The sequence below is a fragment of the Brachionichthys hirsutus genome, chromosome 14 (genome assembly GCF_040956055.1).
Source record: "Brachionichthys hirsutus isolate HB-005 chromosome 14, CSIRO-AGI_Bhir_v1, whole genome shotgun sequence".
NCBI lineage: Eukaryota > Metazoa > Chordata > Actinopteri > Lophiiformes > Brachionichthyidae > Brachionichthys > Brachionichthys hirsutus.
In genome coordinates this window covers 8,618,846-8,638,903 of record NC_090910.1, presented here as the reverse complement: position 1 = coordinate 8,638,903, position 20,058 = coordinate 8,618,846, and the positions used below count along the sequence as shown (strand labels likewise).

The 20,058-nt window shown below is 40.4% G+C and overlaps 4 protein-coding genes across 4 annotated transcripts; 1 reads left to right on the top strand and 3 right to left on the bottom strand.

Moving 5' to 3' along the window:
- Window positions 1–576: 576 nt before the first annotated feature.
- Window positions 577–3,794, bottom strand: fam162a (family with sequence similarity 162 member A). Its single transcript, XM_068747908.1, has 5 exons — window positions 3,667–3,794; window positions 2,990–3,079; window positions 2,149–2,260; window positions 1,570–1,678; window positions 577–1,424 (listed from the first exon to the last, which is right to left on the bottom strand). The coding sequence occupies exons 1-5, from the start codon at window positions 3,707–3,709 to the stop codon at window positions 1,308–1,310; spliced, it is 471 nt and encodes a 156-aa protein (XP_068604009.1). The 5' UTR covers window positions 3,710–3,794; the 3' UTR covers window positions 577–1,307.
- Window positions 3,795–4,245: 451 nt separating this feature from the next.
- Window positions 4,246–6,627, top strand: mix23 (mitochondrial matrix import factor 23). Its single transcript, XM_068748087.1, has 5 exons — window positions 4,246–4,312; window positions 5,017–5,142; window positions 5,449–5,595; window positions 6,210–6,269; window positions 6,356–6,627. The coding sequence occupies exons 1-5, from the start codon at window positions 4,262–4,264 to the stop codon at window positions 6,404–6,406; spliced, it is 435 nt and encodes a 144-aa protein (XP_068604188.1). The 5' UTR covers window positions 4,246–4,261; the 3' UTR covers window positions 6,407–6,627.
- Window positions 6,628–7,271: 644 nt separating this feature from the next.
- On the bottom strand, window positions 7,272–12,919 carry LOC137904082 (high-affinity choline transporter 1-like). The gene is made up of 8 exons (XM_068748247.1): window positions 12,736–12,919; window positions 10,460–10,576; window positions 9,867–10,022; window positions 9,597–9,745; window positions 9,342–9,485; window positions 8,951–9,104; window positions 8,314–8,531; window positions 7,272–7,820 (listed from the first exon to the last, which is right to left on the bottom strand). The coding sequence occupies exons 1-8, from the start codon at window positions 12,917–12,919 to the stop codon at window positions 7,272–7,274; spliced, it is 1,671 nt and encodes a 556-aa protein (XP_068604348.1).
- Window positions 12,920–14,577: 1,658 nt separating this feature from the next.
- On the bottom strand, window positions 14,578–19,716 carry LOC137904081 (high-affinity choline transporter 1-like). The gene is made up of 8 exons (XM_068748246.1): window positions 19,533–19,716; window positions 18,325–18,441; window positions 17,349–17,504; window positions 17,127–17,275; window positions 16,872–17,015; window positions 16,480–16,633; window positions 15,764–15,981; window positions 14,578–15,126 (listed from the first exon to the last, which is right to left on the bottom strand). Exons 1-8 carry the CDS (start codon window positions 19,714–19,716, stop codon window positions 14,578–14,580), a joined length of 1,671 nt encoding a protein of 556 aa, XP_068604347.1.
- Between the last annotated feature and the right edge of the window lie 342 nt (window positions 19,717–20,058).

Genomic DNA, 20,058 nt, shown 5'->3' with positions numbered 1-20,058 from the left:
TTTCCAGTTCCATCATCATCATCAGCTGCTGGGTATGATGCTTTTTTTTTATTTTTTAAAGCAGTTTGTTTCCAGGTTAGTGATTGCATCTGTCATGTTGTTGATGGTGCCATAATCGTCACTGAGAAATCACTGCAGAAATCCTTCCAGATCATTTCAACAGAGGTCCTGATTTGAGAATACTGGTGGATCACCTTAGTTGGCGGAACTGAACGTTTGTTTGCCAAGTCCTCTTTACAGTTCTTACTTTTATCATCTCTGCAAGAGATGACCAGCGCTACATACTTGTTGTACTGAATTTGTGCAGCTGTCCTCGTTTTTTCCATTTGCATAAAAGCTGTTTCATGAAAAGCGGTGCAGCTGAATTCGTTTCATTGTGGTTGGAATACGAGGCTAAACTATGAAGTATCTGCTTTGATCAAACAGCTGGTATATAACTTGCTACATAAATAGTTACGTGCAAGGCAACGGATTTTTCCATGATTTGGAGTGTAGTCTCTCAATCACTTAGTCTATCAATAAATCTTTTTTTATTACTTTGGCTTTATACTATCAGGTCATTAGCCAAACAGGGACTCATAAGGACCATTCGTTTATTGAAATGAACAGTTTTTTTGTACAAACACGGTTGTCATCAAACTATTCTTATTACATGAGAATCAGAACAGATGAATTGTGGCTACAAACCCCCGTTGAATCCAAGGCAAATGTATTGACAGATTTCGCCTCAGTCAAACACCTAGCCCAACAGGTAGTAAATAAAAGCAACTGCCTTAATTTCTTTCTATCAGAACTAAACTTTAGCACTGGGTTAATGGAAATTTGCATTTGTTCATTCTATTAGGAATTTGAGCAAGCACATTCTGTTCTGTCATATTTGAAAGGTAGCCGTCTCTCCTAAACTGTGGAACTAACAATAAATAGCATGAACTACAAGGGTAAAAGATGCATTTTGGTTGCAGGGATAAACCATCCATTCAAAGACGGAGCTGTCGACCTTTAAGCCAGATTCAGAAAGAAATCCCAGCAGTAAAATGAAATTACTTCGTTATAACTGACTTCCCAAAAAATATTTACTGTTTAATGAAGCAATAATATATTTTTTATATACATTCACTGAGCAATAATACCTTTCATCTAAAGTAGTGATGCTATACAAACAATGTGTTGAAGATAGACTCCAGGATGCGACAGTGTTCCTCTAGCGCTGATATGTTTAAGTCATTTGAGACTGGAGGGCTATGATGGGATGCATCTAGCAAATAGGTTGATACTGATGACGTGATTGTGCAAGGACCGGTTCCGTTTCACTGAGCCTTCCCAGACGCGGCTTCAGCAGCTGACCTCTCTTTTGCGTATTCCTCTCTCCATCTGGCTTTCTTCTCCATGTTCTGATTCAGAAGGGACTCGTTCCTGCCGGCAGCCTGTGGACACAATGAGACAAATTAGGAGTTCGATCTTAAATACATGAAAACAGCTTCAACCCATTAAAGCCAAACGTATATTTGATACACTTGGCCCGTCAGGATTTTGAGACTCCGACTTCAGAAGTTTGATGTTGTCACTCACCCGTTTACCCAGGAAGACCGTGACCACACAGGCTGCTACGGTGGCGGCTATCATCAAGTAGCACATTTTTATTCTCATTTTGTTTCTGGCAGCATCGATCATCTCAATCCTGGAGTAAACAAACTTTATTCTAATATAGTTTTCAGAAGCAATATTGAACATGATTGTGATACTTGTTCATGTTCAGATGTCTGCTCCTTCATATGGTCTCCGAGAGGTCAAAGATCACTTAATAATGCTTCCTTCTGCCCGTCTCTGTAACTTTAAATATTTCTTTACACTGAGCTTTGGCTGACTGTGAGAACACACGGTGGGAGGTCTGCTGTGTGTAGGCCTGACAATCAGGCCTTTAATCACAGCAGCAGATTAGATATTATCTGTGTGATCCACCCTGTTTTCAGGAACCACAGCGAACCACAGTTTGAACTGCAGACATCTGATCATGTTCCATAAGAAGCACCACACCGTATCCAGTCACTTAGCTCTGTTCTTGCAGTGCATCTCAATTAAATCATGCGAAGAGCCAGTCAGATCTAAGCGTGCCGGGAGTTCTGGTTTAAACAGGAAGAGGCTACTTACGACACAAACGTTGGTATCTGGTCTGCCGTCTTAAAGCGTCCTGTCCAAACCAGAAACTTCTTGTCCAAATCTGAAGGTCTGTGACCTGGTAACTTAAAACCAGCACGATTGGCTGTATAATAGGACAAAACAGAGTTTAAGTCCATAAAACCCCATCTCAGTCAACAACTGGACACCATCAAAAAAACAAACAGCAGATGCAGGCAAGTTCAGGTTCACAAGCCGGAGTCTTTTGCTCCATTACCCCAAACTGATTATACTTCCTGTGTTCCTCATCCCTTTGGGACAAAGATAACTTTCACACACTAGTTATGGCAACTTCAACTTCAGGGAATCTTTAATCTCTCTGACTTGATCTACAACTTCTTAAAATAAGAAAAATGATGAAGGCTTACATGCAAGTACCTCTACCAAATCAAGCATTTATTCTATTCTAGCAGTTTGTTTTATCAGCAGGATCATTCAAAAAGTTATGAATAGTTATTGACTGCTTTCTACATTATTTTGAAGAGATACAATGCGTTTGATTTGGGTGGGATCGAAACTCTTGATCTGGAGAGTTTTTTTAATGGATTTTTACTCATGCACATTAGGGTCAAGATTACATGATTTTTTTTCTTCCAACTTTATGGATAATGCCAAAAAACCTCAGACAAAAACTAGATGAAGACATCACTGCAATGTTTTTCACAGTGAAAGAGCCTCATTATGAGGAATAAACTATCAGAGATATTGCTTTTAGGTGAAATAACATAATGTTTGGTAGCAGTTTGCATTCTTTGATATTCTACAATGGAATGAGAAGAATAATGTGCGTGGCTAATCTCCTAATTTCCTTCACCCTGCGCTGAAGGCTCTGCTTTGGTCTCAGCAGGCTTATTGCACATCCCTCTGTGGCTCCATGCTTCAGTGATCTGTCTGCGCTGCTGACCTGAAAATCAAAAATGATCAGATCTAAAAAACAAGATTCTTCAATATGTCATTTAGTCTACAGAAATTTAAACACAGACAATTTTGATTGTATCTAAAAAGAATTACCGGATTATTTTCTGTTAACTAATCAACTAATAACTCCAGAACTCAGCGAAACACACAGCAAAGAAATACAAACAAATAAGCACTTAACAACACATAAACAATATAACAGCAGAGCCTAAATGTTATCTCCTTTTGTAATAAGATGTGTCAAGAAAAACCGTATAATAGTAAAATTAATGAGTTTTCTAGGGTCAAAGTATTTTAGTTAGGCTTTTTATTGGATGATCCAACCTGTAAACGAAATTATACATTTCACAATACAGGAACTAACATTACAAGTAGTGTAACTGTCATGTTAAAATCAAGCGTAACGAAAATAACTCGTTACATTCAGAGTGTCGCACATTTGAGTTTACAAATAAATCATATATTAATGTAGTAGCTCGTGTTTATTATCAGCTACAAAATATCTTACGTCAAGTTACAATTAAACGAACGCCGAAAAGCAAAACTGAAAAACAAAGACTTAAAGATACGAACCTAAAACGTTCCCGATAGAAAGTCGAGATCTGACAAAATTCATGTTTGTTTTTAACTTGTATTAAATAAAGTACAGTGACGCCACTAATCCATCCAACGCAGCCGCTGAAAGTCAAGTCGCTACTCGCTACGCTCTCATGTAATGCTAAACAAGACCTCGTTATTCTGGCATAGGAGTCCATGCAGATGCCTGAGTTTAAATATAAATCATGCTTTTATCGTTACTGATTGTGCATTTGAAAATGTAATTCTAAAAATATATATATTAGGGTTGTTCTGTGCGGAGGTTTGTATGTTTCCCTGTGTCTGCGTGGGTTTTATCCGGTTTCCTCCCACCTCCAAAAACATCCAATTTAGGTGAATTGATTATACCAAATTGTGTATTATTGTGTGCTTGAGTTGTCTGTCTCTGTGTTGCTCTGCAATACGGTGGCGAAACCCCCCGTGATCCGCACAGCGGAAAAGCGGCTGTCAATGGATGATGGGTTTCATAAAGGCATCTTTTTGAACAGTCCTTCCCCGCGATGGATGATTTCATAAAGGCATCTGTTTGAACAGTCCTTTCCCGTGTCTGGAGAGGACCCAGCCAGCCAATATGGCGGCGCCCGGTGGAACTTTGAATTGTGAGGACTTTTCAATGTTTCAGGTAATTTTACAGGCGGCTTAATCAGTCCGTTTGTTGCATATGACGACACGGCAGACATCAGACGTATAATATTTAGTAATGTCACGTGTTGTGTTGTTTATTTACGTATGTTATTCGTGAATGAGTGACCCTCCTGAAGCTCACATTGTGTGCTTTACAAGAGTCCTGTAACCCAGGGGGGTCACAGGGTCTGAAAAAGCGCTGCATTCTTGTAGCTATGATCTAAAAGTCACCAGGATCAACATATCTGGGTTTCTTAGATCTGCTTGTCAGATTTAATATGCAATTTTATTACATCATATTGTGCTCTAATGACCACTATTTATTTATCTCGAACACAGAGTTTGTATTTTTGACAGCGTTGGTTCGTTATGTACTGGATCTGGTGACTCCAAAGTAAAATTCACTACTATGAGATCCCAATTCTTAATGATACAGCCTTGCAAATAGCTGCTGTCTATTTGAACAATTTTATGTATTGCAGAATAACATGCATTTTGTGACCTTTAAATCATTACTTTGTTTCAAATAATATAAAGGTGTTTATTGTAACAGGAGCTGCTATTTGTCTCTTGTTTGTCCTCTACATACATACTGTTAATTATTCCGTTTCTTTGTCGAGTGGAGCAGTGTTGCTGATATATAATTTCCATATGTGATTATTAAAGTATTCTGATTCTGATTTGCGTTGTTGTGCGTCTCAGGAGGTGCTGAAGGTGATGCGCACCATAGATGACCGCATCGTCCATTCCCTGAACACCACCGTGCCCACAGTCTCTTTCTCAGGCAAAGTGGATGCGACACAAACTTGTAAACAACTCTATGAATCTGTGAGTGTGACAGTCTGAGGTTTAATCAGTTGCATATGTGTGTGTTTTTTCTGTTGAAAAGTTAAATAATGTCTTTTATTTCTGGCTTCCAGGATAAAATTAGTTTGAAGACCGGTGTATAAAAGTTTCATCAGTCTATATCAATTTCAGATTCCTTAGCATCTTGTCTCCCATATCCAATCCCAGTAGGATGTCCACCAATTCCACAAAAAGTGTGGATACAGATGCAGATAATTTTGTTGCCTGAACAGAGAGAGATAATGGTGTACTTGCACATACTTATTAATTGCATTATGTGCTCCATAGATGATGGAAGCTCATCTGACCAGAGACAAAGCCATCAAGTCCTGTATAGCGCAAACATCCGAGGTCGTGGGACACCTGCGTGAAGCCAGAGCAAAAGACAGAGAGAACCTGGCGCTCGTCAAAGAGCTGAGAAACGAGCAGACCAAAGTAGGGCTCGTTTCCAACACTCGAGGGCTTCTAACACTAAGTTCCCTGGGAGCCAGTCGAATAGGTCCACCTGTAGAAAAAGGTGGATTGAACATGCGCATGGCAGAACCTCTCCCCGATGCCTCTCCATTCACCGAAATCGTTCCCTAAAACCCACCAATTTAACCTTGCACAAAATTGGGCCCCACAGGGCCCACTCTCAACAGCTTTGCAAAAACAGTGACCATTCCTCTCCCATCTAAGAGCAGGAGAAGGCGGTCGACTCCATACCTGATTTCGCTGGTATTTCTCTGGCTATTGTATCTTATTAGATACGCACAGCAGAAGGGATTTGACAGTTTGTGCCAACAAAAGCCAGTCAGCTTGACTACATGCACACACACACACACACACACATATATGGTAATAGATGCTGTGAAACCACTGATGGTCTATGTAATATCATCTGCATTGGTCTTCTGTGTCCACCGACATCTCAAACATGGGTAATTTAGATTAACGGATCCTTTTACTTGTAGTTTTTATAAGTAAATATATTTGCATACACATGTTCTGTTAACATAGTTTCAGTGCATTGATTAAGTCAGCCAATGTACTGTTTTCTTCTCCTGCAGTTGAAGCTTATGCAGTCAGAGCTGAATGTTGAAGAAGTTGTCAATGATAGAAGTCTGAAGGTATGTTCACAGTTATCGTGGATTCATCCACGGCGTCCTATCATGACGTATAAAGGAACAATTGTTTTTGCTGTCCATTTTTTCAGATTTTCAATGAGAGGTGCAGAATCCATTACACCCCCCCGAAGGTGAAGTGAGGCTGTCTGACGAGAGGTGTTGTCTCACTTAAGGTCCAAATCCATTCTGGAGCTCAAGCTGTGACTTGCTGCAGAGACTTGACTGACTGCAAGCTGCGCACCCTCCAGACCACTGTGACCTCTTGTCCGCAACACTTTTATTCCATTGTGTATTCCATTGCAACAGCTGTAAAACATTTGTGTGCTTCTTTCCTGAGAAACCATGTACAAAACGTTTTTTTAAAAGAATGAAATGTTTTCAAGCCACATTTGCTGTCTGTCTTTTTGAATAATCTAACAAAATTGATGAATCTTAGTCCTGTATGTCTGCAGTTCCATGCAAATGATGGGAAGACGTTGTCTCTGACACTCCCATCAGTTTTCTCCAGACAGAAACGCATCGACTTTCAGGCGATAAATCATTATGACGTTTGGATCGTCTTACTTTTCAAGATTCACGATACTTTATTATTATTATGGGAACATAATAAAATCGTGTGAAGGCCCACGGCTTAAGGCACTCATCGGAGAATAACGGAAAACAAAAAATACACATCACTGAAGGATAGTATTAAGCTGAAAGCACCAGATTTGTTCATATAGTGAAGCTACAAAATGGGTATCAATGATAAAAATATGGAAAAGGATTTATTTAGTGTTTAGTCCAAAGCATTTTGGAACACAGAAACATCCGTCCATCTTCTTCCACTTATCCGGGACCAGGTCGCGGAAACACAGAAATGTTGTGTCTTAATATTATCACGCAACTTCCTGTACGAAAAGTACCAGGAAGGTATCATAAAATGCGACTTTTGACAAAGGAATCTGTTTAATGTACTTTAATGCACTCCGCCACCGCGCAGCCCCTCACGGGAACATTATCTCGTTAATCATTGGTTATGTTGCCTCCATTCAGAGAGACGCTGTTACTCAATGCCTCATCCCCATTGTCCTCTATGGCGCCACCTACTGGTCCCAGTGGTACTGGTGAGTGCTGGGCTTTCACGTTAAACACGTCCCACTTCTCAGGAAGAATACCTTTGTTGAAGAGGATAGAAGCCATGTAGGAGAAGAACAAGATGGAAGCAGTGGCAGACAGCATGGAGATGGTCTTAACAGGAGCGTATTGGACATAAACACCGTCCTCAAGAGTGCATCCTGGGAAGTGGACGACTGGTTCTAATCCCAGTGATGGGTCTCCACTCAGCAGTCTCAACACCAGTCCCACCAGTACACCCATTATAGCACCGTAACCATTGGAGATGCTGAAGAAGAGGACACAGAAGAGTTCGGGGAAGACTGTGATGTAGGCCAATTCAAAACTGAAGAACATTAAGATAACGATGCTTTTATTCCACATTGTCAGCAATGTTCCAACCAGACCCACGACCACCACAGAAGCACGGAGCACCCACTGGTTCTCTCTGTCTGATGCCTGAAGAGGAGAATAAAATAGAACAAACAGAATGAAAAGATGCTTTCAAATACTATATATATATATTGTGTTGCATATTCCATGTTCCTCCGGTTCCCATCACTCACTCTTGATTCTCTTCTTTATTATAGTGTGTGTTGCGGCTCAGGATGGTCTGGCCAAGAATAACGAGACACACCTGATCCTCATCCCACAATCAACCCTCAGCCCACGTATCCTCTGCTCTGTTATTTTTGTTATCTTTGTTAGTAATTCCAGCCTTTCCTTTGTTGTTTCTCTGATCTTTTTTTTTTCTCGCTTTTTCTTGTTGCATGAGTACTATTTGTTATTGTTGTTATTAAAGGAACTACATACCGTTTTTCCTCGCCACTATCTCTGTATTCTGGGATCCACACCTCAGTGCAGACCGTAATACAAACCAATAATATTTAAACGTTTATCGTCACGCACTGACAGGGAAGCAGAAACACAAATTCCTTTTTTATTTTTTCACCTGAGGTCTCAGGATGGTCTTGTAAATGTTGGCGGTGAACACAGAAGCTCCAGAAAGCAAAGCAGAGTCGGCTGATGACATCACGGCGGCAGCCACGGCACCAATGCCGATGATAGAGATGAAGGCTGGTGTGAGGTGCTGCAGGGCGATGGGAAGAGTTAGAGCAGCTTCCCCTCGCTCATATGGAGACAGAGAACCGTAGGTAGTCTGGTTCCAGTCTGAGACATGGACACAAAGGAAAGCTGTGGTTACACAATCTGTTAGTGACCTTCACACGGACTGTTTTGCTTTTAAGATAAACAGATCTTCACTCAACACTCAGTGCATTTCCCAGTAGCCTAGCAATTAGTGGCTCTGAAGACAAAAGAGCCACCTGGGTCATGAAGTGAGTAATTTCTTTGAAAATTACCATGATTCAAGACACATTCTTTCTCAGCTCAGGCTTGTTTCTCAGAATGTTGTTTCTCAACCATCGGAAGCAAAACTCTTCTATTCGGTAAAACAATATTTTGTTTCATATCATGTGTTGAATTTATTGTGATTTATCTTTATTGTGTGAAGAACAAACTGTGACTTGGTGACTTTGAAATGTACACCCCTAGTTTTATATCACAAGCACAGGGTACATTATTATTACCTGTGGATGCGGCGGCTGCTCCGAGGAGCACTGGAGGTATTGCCAATAACAGCAAGAGGAAAGCAGCAACAAAACAACTGAGCTTGGCGCTGGCCACAGAGGAAGCTGACAAGGTCCTCTGGTGGAAGCCCTGGTACCCCAAACCTCCCAGAGTCTATAAAGTAAAACAATGAGTTGTATAATTGAATTATTACCAAGGAATCCACATCCACCTTAAACTTTGCAGCAGCCGTCATATGATAACTAATTTTTCCTTGGCAGTGCAAACTGGTTCTTCTACAATTAAAAATGCTGACTTCGGAAATATGTATAATATTTATCACCATTCTACAGATTTATGAAGACACTAGTGTGTATTAAATGTGACAAAGTACATATTTTGCCTCCTTACAAACACTAAAAACTGATCAATTATTGTCCAGGTCTTTTTCAGCTCTAGTTGACCAATCCAGGGAGCATGTGAGGTGCTGTTTGTCAGCGTTTGACTGATGTCCATGGTGTAAGGACTCATCATCACAAACGGAACACAGATGGTCTGAGAAACAAATGAAAATACAAAAAAAATGATTTGTTCAGAAACATTTGGGCTTTTTGATACCAGTCTACCTTACAAACATGTAAAGAATAAACGCTGAAACCAACTCACCAAGCCGACGAATATGAGGATAAGCTGTATAATATCAGTGTAGGCCACAGAGTAGAGACCTCCCAGCAGTGTGTAGAGAACGGTGACAGCAGCGGAGATCCAGACACAAAGAGAGAAGGACAAATCCAGGACAACACTTGTGGTTCCTCCTGTGGAAACGCCATCATCCACATCATCATATACTGTATCTATATCTATATGTATATATCTTCTATACAGATAGAAGATTTAAAAAATATTCACACACAAATGAGCATGATTATCCTCTACCTAAAGAGCTCAGTGTCGTTGCCACCCAGGCCATGTCTAAAAGGACTGAAAGTAGGCTCAGTCCAGCTGTGACGACTTTTCCGTACTTGATATGAAAAGGGTCCAACATCGTCACACAGTTTCTTTCTCTCATTGGTCTGACAAAAAACAGTCCGCCTTCATTGAAAGAAAAAGCACAAATCAAGGTGTGACGTTCTACTACAGCAACGGCATTCATCATGCGTTAACACCAGTGGTGTAACGGTACACTAATATGTAATTATACTTATGCTATATGTGTTTGTTATGTTAAAATGTTTTATATTTGACACTGTTTTCGATGCCATCTTGACTCGAAGGAAACACCTTTAATTTCAATGATATCTTTCTGGAGACGTGAATAATGAAATAAATGAATACCGGTACATCAATAAATGAATACAGAAATAAAACTACAGCATGTTGAGAAAAGTGAATAAAACTCACAATTTTATATAGTTTCTCAACCATATTTAGTATGTCTTTTTTTTTTTTTACATGATTGTCAGGCTGTAGATGTCATGTTAAATATCCACACACAAAACTTCCTCTCAGATATAATTTAAAAGTCTTACCAATGATAAAAGACATACTGACTGAGAATGACAATACCAGGCCCCGGCTTAGACCCATGGAAGGTGTGCACACCAATTCAACTAAGCCAACAGTGGAGCCTCCTCCGACCCATGTAGCTACAGGACAGATGAGCAAACAGGGAATAATTTCATGGATAGCAACTTTTCATCAGAGATCAAATGAAACATTTGTTGACCAGATGTCAATTTAGGAAGTGTGAAGATGCGTAGACTGAACTTCTGTTCAATAAATTACCATATTAATAATTTTTCTTAACACAAAATTATTTTGAAAGCAATTGCAGCGAGAGCTTGTTAGATAAATCTGCGAATGTGTTTATCATTAATTCACCAATGAGTAGCAGTAGTTATGTCATGGTTCTTTTAAGGCCATTTATCCTTCATAATCTTACTCAAGATATTCATAAAGTACGTGACAATCGTAGATCTGTTAATATGCTGACTAGACTGAAGAAGTGAACACTTTGTGTTGTCTGGAAGTGCTATCTGCTCAAGGTTGGAGTCTTCATGTCTGGGTGATTTACGCACGTACACATTCTTATCTGCTAATAAAACCAGCTGGAGTGGAGCTGTTTCTCGGAGAATCGAGAAGGAGGCTAGCAGCAGCCACTCTCCCTTGCTGGGAGAGTCGATGGCACGGCTAGAGAGCAGCTCCATTCTCCCTCGCTGAAAGAAAGAATACTAGTCTCGTTTCTTACCGCAAGTAAATTAAGTTATTGGGTTGAATCTTTGGGGCTTGGTTCTGATTTTCTCTCTTTTACAGTGTCACAAACCTGACATTAATTGGCGTTGTCGGCAGGATCCAATACACCCGTCTGCAGTGGGCTGGCTTGGAAGAATTGATTAGAGGGTGCACACTCTAATTCACTAAGACCCTTTTCCGGGGCCAATCCTTCGCGTGCCAGTCCCTGGGGATCGGGTTGACGGGATCCGAACCAGAGCAAACCTGACAGAGCTCCAGAAGCATTATAATTGCAATTAAAACCAATTTTCTGCAGTCTCTAAATTTATGGTCGACATTCCAGTGATCAGTAATAATCATATAAACTAGTAACTGTAGAGTGAGGTTCATGTTATCTTAGTTATGTCTCATTTTTCTTTTAAGTTATTTCACCCATGTCAAAGACTGGAGCCATAGAGCATTTCCTGGTTAGATTGCAGTCACGCCCCAGTTGCTCTCAACATGTTTGTTTCAAGTTTGAAACCGTGAGTCGTGGAAATCTGCAGAAAAACCTTGCCCTCAATTATGAATGCTGATGCACTAAAAATGTAGACGAGGTCAAGAGGGGAAGCCAGTCAGCCATGTCAAGCTCTGTATACATTATCTGGAAGGATGCTGAAAGACGTCATGGAATTGGTGTGAAAAGGAAGACACCTTGCAGGGTCACATTTTTGTCCTATCACTCAATAAGATGACACCGATAGTTTGCTTTGCTTATTTACTAAAATGATGTTTGTCTTATCCTTTTGTCTAAGACAATGGTTCTCAAATGGTGGGGCGCGCTCCCCTAGGGGGGCGCCTGTGACCGCGGAGAAAATGTTTTTTTGCCTTACGAGAGTAAAGTGTAATTGCACATCCAGTCCAGGAGTTGGCAGTGGCGCCCTGATTGTCAGAGTGCGCGCAGGGCGGATTAGCAGAAGAGCGGTCGTAAACAATCTACGGTGGGAGAAGAAGAAAGACCTAACTTCCTCATTTTCTGTTGCAGACTCAAAAAAATGGTAATAAAGTTATTCTTTGTTGTAAGTTGATCTATATTTCTTTCTTTTTCATAATTCTTTGTATGTTAAGAAGGATACAAAAGTTTGTTTTTTTTTTCGGGGGGGGGGGGGGGCGCGAAATGTTTTTTTCTTCCTGGGGGGGCGCGACAGAAAATAATTGAGAAGCACTGGTCTAAGATCACTTTGGACACCCCCCCCCCCCAAGAAACATATTTTCTCTGTGCTGTTGAGCAGAAAGCTAGTGATAAAATACTGACATGCGACACATCCTCTCAAGCTTTTAGATGAAGCTACTGAAGATCTGCCATGCTGAAATTTAAGAACTGTCAAACTTTGCTATTTATTGTGCTTTTGCGAAGGTTTGAGTGCTTTTGTAGTTCAAAATATTTTCATCTATGGAAAAAGTTATAAAAATGTGTTCCGCATTGTTCCAAAGTAAATCTATATCGTTTCAAATAATGTATTTAATATTCATGAATTTATGGAATTCAGTTACGTACTTCAGATACTAGTCTTGTGAGCTGTGCCCTCCTCACCTGTCATTGTGAAGATTCCTACCACCCAGTTAATGCTCCGGTTTCCCAGCAAGGCCATGTCCATTCCAGTGGCTGCGCTTTTCTTTTGCTTCTTTTTGGACTTGAAAGATGCCCAGACGCCGGTCCCAAGGACCAGCAGGTAGAAAACCACCATCACGATCACACCTGGGATGTTGACAGCCATGTTAGACTGTTTGACTGCCGTTGCCACTTCCTGATTCAGTTCAAGTGACTTATTTTATGAGTCACATGAGGGATGGTGTAGAAGACAGACATGGTGGACACTGAATGCATGTGTGTCTGCTGGCCCGTGTGGTGAGTGTGGGTATAGCCTGGGGGTGGGTGTGCCGGTGGGTGTGCCTGTGGGTGTGTGCGCATGGGCGTGTGTGAGGCTTTAAAGGCGCGCACACACCTGGAACACGGAGGCTAGGGGAGAGGCAGTTGGGAGGCCGTAATTTTTGTTGACCGCTTTACACGCATTTGTACACTTTGGCTTTATTTGATGGTTTATTTTCATCCATCCATCATTCATCCAGGCAATATACTTTTTGGACTTTGTCTATCGCCAGTACCGCCGCACTTGGGCCTCAATAAATCCACCTGAGAACGCATCCTGGATTCCGCGTCTTTGTACAAACATTTGAGCGCGTCGGACAACTACGCAGGACCCAACGCACCCCTCAGCGGCTAAACCAGGGCAGGAAGCCGCAACAGATGGCATTCCATCCAAAAATATTGGCATCAAACCTATCATTACCTGTGTAACAACCTCCTTTAGATGAACTGAATTTTGTGCCCTTTTGTCTCCAGGTAGTGCAGTCTCTGGTGAGATTTTTTCACAAGGGAGGAGGTGTGCTGTCAAGTCGAGTTATTTGTCACATTAATGTGCAGATAATTCATATACAAATATAACATATATAAAGTTAATGCAATACAGTATACATAATATACACAAGTTAAGCATAGTTCTTATAATTGTGTTTGTGTGTAAGACTGCTTCATTTCAATTACCATTATTTCAGTAACCTCACTGCAGAGTATACAAATGATTACAGACCAGGAATTTAGGATGTCCCCAAAACCTTTAAGATGGAACACATTTCCAAAGTTATTTTCTTGTCACAATGAACATGTGCATTTTTTATAAGTGGCAGTATAAAATAAAATGTTTTATCTTCCTGGATAAAACTAAACAGAAAATTCATGTAAATAGATGACAAAATCCCATAAAACTAATGTATGAACACATTCCAGAACAGTAACATTACGAAATCATCATCACTGTGTATATGTCATTAAAAGCATGTCTTTCATACATACATTAATGAGTACATGTGCTCTTTATGTATGTACCTTAAGTGTACCTAAAGAAGTTGGAAATGTTCTTCTTTTCAAATTCTCAAAAATGTATTTTGTGTGTTCAGACACCATGACAGAAAAGGGAGGAACCAAAAACACATTAACAAGATTCTTTTCAGAGAAAACTTGCAGATGTGTCACATTCGACCGGAGCAAAACAAAAGGGCTGCTATTGCAGGAACTACAGATCTGGAGAACAATATCAGTAACTTCGACACGGCCGTTGTACGTCGAAAGATTAGAATTTCGTTCATAATTTGAACAATAATTCTATACTAAAATCTGATTTTTGACAAACAAATCTGTTTAATGTACTTTCAGCTATTATTGGTACATGACTACTCTGTTATACACAAAGAAACAACTGAACTCACAGGAACAGTCATTTTCTTCCGCTTTGCGGGTTTGAACCTTCTTCTTGCTGTGAGACGACAGCGCTAACCACGCCGCCACCGTGCCGCCCCTCACAGGAACATTATCTTGTTAATTATTGGTTATGTTGCCTCCATTCAGAGAGACGCTGTTACTCAATGCCTCATCCTCATTGTCCTCTATGGCGCCACCTACTGGTCCCAGTGGTACTGGTGAGTGCTGGGCTTTCACGTTAAACACGTCCCACTTCTCAGGAAGAATACCTTTGTTGAAGAGGATAGAAGCCATGTAGGAGAAGAACAAGATGGAAGCAGTGGCAGACAGCATGGAGATGGTCTTAACAGGAGCGTATTGGACATAAACACCGTCCTCAAGAGTGCATCCTGGGAAGTGGACGACTGGTTCTAATCCCAGTGATGGGTCTCCACTCAGCAGTCTCAACACCAGTCCCACCAGTACACCCATTATAGCACCGTAACCATTGGAGATGCTGAAGAAGAGGACACAGAAGAGTTCGGGGAAGACTGTGATGTAGGCCACTTCATTACTAAAGAGCCAGAACACGAGGACGCTCTGATTCAGCATGGTGAGAGATGTTCCAACCAGACCCACGATCACCACAGAAGCACGGACCACCCACTGGTTCTCACTGTCTGATGCCTGAAGAGGAGAATAACATCCAATAAATAACAAGAAAAGCACTCTGAGAGCGCAGACCTCTGCCAAGCACCTCAGTCTCCCTACATGCATCATGTTTGTAAAGCGTCTTTTGGGGGCCTTGACAAGCGCTATATAAAACCAATGTATTATTATTATTATTATATTAAACACCAAAATCAGAACCTCCTTTGTGGAGGCAATAAGAGATATTATTGAAAGTATCCACAAAAACAAATTTGTTTGGGTGTGACAATTTTCCCAATTTCAACTGGTTCTGTCTCCTCAGGTATTAAAGAACAAGGGAATATGGGACGACACATAGAACGGGAGAGCCTGAAAGTACTGACGAAACAGAGGATGTTCTGGCAGAGGACTGTCCAGAGAGGCAGGAGCTGATTAGGTGAGGTGTGTAACAGGTGCATCTCGTTCAGTTCAATCATGCCTCCGCAGCTGTGCAGGGGCAGAAATCAACCTGCAGCAAAAGTCACCATAGCAACCCTCACATACGGGGCTTTAATGTTAACATTTCAGATTTCTCTCTGACCTCATGCTGGATCAGATCCAGAAGACATGTTGCACGATAGTGCATATCGGACCCCTTTATGACTGTGTTGTAGTTTTATTTATTTGTTTTCACCTGAGGTCTCAGGATGGTCTTGTAAATGTTGGCGGTGAACACAGAAGCTCCAGAAAGCAAAGCAGAGTCGGCTGATGACATCATAGCTGCTGCGACGGCACCAATGCCGACAGCAGAGATGAAGGCTGGTGTGAGGTGCTGCAGGGCGACGGGAAGAACTCGAGCACTTTCCCCACGTTCATACGGAGACGGAGAACCGTAGGTAGTCTGGTTCCAGTCTGAGACACGGGCACAAAACAAGGAAGGCTGTAAATACATAATCTATTCTATTAATCGCCACAGTCATTATTTCACTTTTGAGATCAAGACATGTTTACAACATTCAACAATTATTTTCATCTGTTAATCAAACAAAATGGGTTTGAAAATACATGTGTCAAAAGAAAACTGCAGTGTTTTAAAGGCCACATTATTTATACGTTAGGAAAAAATATTACATTTTAATATTGAAAAGGTCTGCGCCCTCTGAGTGATTTACTAGTTATGCTTTTCTTTTTTTACTATTTACACTTTTATATGTTATCTGTTGTTTAGATACACACAGTTACATATTAATGTATGCATGTAAATGGGCATTTTTCTGGTGTGTAGGAATGCATCTACCGGTAGTTTCCATTATTTCTTATGGGAAATATAGCTTCATCTTTATTTTAAAAAAAAGTATTAAGGAGCAAAATATGTTCAACAACCGAGGTTCCACCGTACATCATTATTACCTGTGGATGCGGCGGCTGCTCCGAGGAGCACTGGAGGGATTGCAAATACCAGCAAGAGGAAAGCAGCAACAAAACAACTGAGCTTGGCGCTGGCTGCAGAGGAAGCTGACAAGGTCCTCTGGTGGAAGCTCTGGTACCCCAAACCTCCCAGAGTCTATAAAGTAAAATATTTTGTTGCCGAATTGAATTTTTATAATCATTGAATTCACATCCACCTTAAACTTTGCAGCAATAGTTATAGGATAACTCATTTCTCCTTGGCAGTGCAAACTTCTTTTACAACAAGAACAGCTGACTCCTAAAATATGTTTAATATTTATCACCATTCTATGGATTTATAAAGACACTAGTGTGTATTAAATGTGATAAATTACACCTTGTGGCCTCCTTACAAAGAATAAAAAGTCATCAATGATTGTCCAGGTCTTTTTCAGCTCTAGTTGACCAATCCAGGGAGCATGTAAGGTGCTGTTTGTCAGCGTTTGACTGATGTCCATGGTGTAAGGACTCATCATCACAAACGGAACACAGATGGTCTGAGAAACAAATGAAAATACAAAAAAAATGATTTGTTCAGAAACATTTGGGCTTTTTGATACCAGTTTACTTTACAAACATGTAAAGAATAAACGCTGAAACCAACTCACCAAGCCGACGAATATGAGGATAAGCTGTATAATATCAGTGTAGGCCACAGAGTAGAGACCTCCCAGCAGTGTGTAGAGAACGGCGACAGCAGCGGAGATCCAGACACAAAGAGAGAAGGACAAATCCAGGACAACACTTGTGGTTCCTCCTGTCAGACACATATGTATGAGTGGATGAGTGGATGGATGGATGGATGGACAGATGGACAGACAGAGCCCTACCTAAAGAACTCAGTATTGATGCCACCCAGGCCACGTCCAAAAGAACTGAAAGTAGGCTCAGTCCAGCTGTTACTGCTTTTCCATACTTGATATGAAAAGGGTCCAACATCGTCACACAGTTTTGTTCTCTCATTGGTCTGACGAACAACAGGCCGCCTTCATTAAAAGAAAAAACATGAAACAATTATAAAAATGACAGTCATCGATAGCAAAAATATATGTCATGCACCAAGCCATTTTTCATTTTTCACTCTTTTTTTACTCCTTCCATTGCGTAGTTTATGTATGTATGTCAACTCTTTGCTTTTTATGTGAAACTATCTATGCTACTAGCTTGACTTCTTGGAAGAAGACACCTATAATATCTCAATTTGTCCTTCCTGGCTCTGCAAAAATACATCTCTAAATAAACATTCGGGATGTTAATAGTGAGTAAAACGGACTAACTAATGGCCCGGACAGCATCATATCAAATGAAAGTGTTTATTTTTATGTTGCCATTGCTTTTTGTTCTACTTTTCCTGTCTCTGTTCTTCCTGGTATTGTGCACAGCTGAGGGCACTTTAGCCGATCTCCACTACAAGACACCTGGTTCTCATCTTCTCTAATGACCTCACTACTTAACCAGTGACTAACTAGCAAACCGTCCTCAAAGTAAGCGGTCGTCCGCGCTCATGTAAACTTCAGCTTCTGTCGAGCTCCTGCAATCTTGTTCTGGGGGCTGTCGGCCTTTCTCTGCTGTTTGGGTTTTTTAGTTCCTGTTTTTCTTTTGAACGCCAGTCCATTCGTTGTTGTTCCTGCACTTTTTTTTTTTTTGTCTACGTAAAGCTTCTCTTACTAAAGACTGTATCCTGTGCCCGTGGTCTCTGCATCGTGGGATCCACCTGTTAAGCACAGGCTCATCACAGCCACTATTACTGCGATGTCAAACATTGCCACATACGGTATTCTATCAGACATGATTTTAAAATCTTACCAATAATAAAAGACAAGCTGTATGACAGGAACACTACCAGGGCCCGGCTTAGACCCATGGAAGGTGTGCACACCAATTCAACTGTGCCAACAATGAAGCCTCCTCCGACCCATGTAGCTACGGGACAGATTAGCAGACATGGAATAATTTCATGGATAGCCGCTTGTCACTAAACAAAGAATGAAAAATGTGAGTGTTGGCAGCACAGAATATGGGTCTAATTTATACTGAAAAATATATTTATTCTGTATCAGGATTTGCTTTTACAATTTAGACATTTCACATTCAATTTTAGAATACAAAATGTTGATTAATATTTATATTGGGGATGTATTTAAATTGCAGTAATTGTTTGTAGTATTGATACATTCAGAATGTTCTGATGCACCTTCTGCACAACTTCTAAAAATTAAAATAGATGTTTTTCTTGTTATTCTTATTACACTAATGTGCATATTGTTTGCATTGAAACGCACCAGCGCACGTTGCCTCATGGTCCAGCAGCACTTTGGGCTTGTTGTCTGCTTTAATAAACGACTGGGGTTGTTCAAAAGGTGTGTTTTGTTATCAGTTTGAGTCCAGATGTGGTTTCATTGAGTGAATTTGTGAATTCCTACAAAGTAAGTCTTCATGTTCATTTAATTCAAATGAGGGACCAGATCGACTCAGATGGACTCATCATGTTGTGTGTTCAGAAACCTGTTTGGAGTTAAACCAACAATGAGAAGTTACAATGCCGGCTGTAGAAAAGAGAAGAAACATCTGCTAATGTTGAACATGAAAAAGTGAGACTTTAGGGGAGAAAGGATTAAATTATTGAGGACGAGAAGAAAAAGTAACTTACAGTAATAAGTCACTAGTTACTTTTGGCAGGGAGTAATAAGTAAAGTAATGTAATTACTTTTTTCAGCAAGTAATTAGTAATAAGTAATATATTACTGATCTTGAGTAACTTGCCCAACACTGATAATATGTGACCTTTTTAAAGGAAAAATGAATGAGATTGAACTTAAACCTCATTCATTTTACCTTTTTTACCTTTATTCAATTATAGTTAAACTGTTTAATGATAATTTACTTTAAATTAAACAAGTTACACATTCCAAAGTAAATCTATATCGTTTCAAATAATGTTTTTAATATTCATGAATTTATGGAATTCAGTTACGTACTTCAGATACTAGTCTTGTGAGCTGTGCCCTCCTCACCTGTCAGTGTGAAGATTCCCACCACCCAGTTAATGCTCCGGTTTCCCAGCAGGGCCATGTCCATTCCAGTGGCTGCGCTTTTCTTTTGCTTCTTTTTGGACTTGAAAGATGCCCAGACGCCGGTCCCAAGGACCAGCAGGTAGAAAACCACCATCACTATTACTCCTGGGATGTTGACAGCCATGGTAGATTGGTTTACTCTCTTCTTTCACTTCCTGATTGTAAAAACAAGTGACAGACAAATATTATAATAAAAATCCCAAAAAAGATTCACAAATATTGTAGATAAAAAAGTGCGGTGTGTTTAAAGTGAAAAGAGTTCAAGCATGATCGACTGTAGGAATAAAAATGATGACCATTTAACCATTTTCAGCTGTGTTGTGCGTGCGTGTGTGTGTGTGTGTGTGTGTGTGTGTGTGTGTGTGTTGTGCACTAAAAGAAGAAATGGCACAAATGTAATATTTTTGTGTCTCAAATGTTTGTTGTTGTTTTTTCAGGTAATGTGAAATGCACGAATTACATTAAT

Coding starts and splice junctions, on each gene's coding strand:
- LOC137904081 (XM_068748246.1), bottom strand. CDS start 19,716: ATGGCTGTCAACATCCCAGGAGTAATAGTGATGGTGGTTTTCTACCTG. Junction 17,276..17,348: donor ATCAATACTGAGTTCTTTAG/GTAGGGCTCTGT, acceptor TGTGTCTGACAG/GAGGAACCACAAGTGTTGTC. Junction 15,127..15,763: donor AGACCATCCTGAGACCTCAG/GTGAAAACAAAT, acceptor TCTCCTCTTCAG/GCATCAGACAGTGAGAACCA.
- LOC137904082 (XM_068748247.1), bottom strand. CDS start 12,919: ATGGCTGTCAACATCCCAGGTGTGATCGTGATGGTGGTTTTCTACCTG. Junction 9,486..9,596: donor TCCTCATATTCGTCGGCTTG/GTGAGTTGGTTT, acceptor TTTGTTTCTCAG/ACCATCTGTGTTCCGTTTGT. Junction 9,105..9,341: donor TTGATCAGTTTTTAGTGTTT/GTAAGGAGGCAA, acceptor TTTACTTTATAG/ACTCTGGGAGGTTTGGGGTA.
- mix23 (XM_068748087.1), top strand. CDS start 4,262: ATGGCGGCGCCCGGTGGAACTTTGAATTGTGAGGACTTTTCAATGTTT. Junction 4,313..5,016: donor AGGACTTTTCAATGTTTCAG/GTAATTTTACAG, acceptor TGTGCGTCTCAG/GAGGTGCTGAAGGTGATGCG. Junction 5,596..6,209: donor TGAGAAACGAGCAGACCAAA/GTAGGGCTCGTT, acceptor CTTCTCCTGCAG/TTGAAGCTTATGCAGTCAGA.
- fam162a (XM_068747908.1), bottom strand. CDS start 3,709: ATGAATTTTGTCAGATCTCGACTTTCTATCGGGAACGTTTTAG. Junction 2,261..2,989: donor AGCAGAGCCTTCAGCGCAGG/GTGAAGGAAATT, acceptor CCTATTATACAG/CCAATCGTGCTGGTTTTAAG. Junction 1,679..2,148: donor CAGATACCAACGTTTGTGTC/GTAAGTAGCCTC, acceptor TGTTTACTCCAG/GATTGAGATGATCGATGCTG.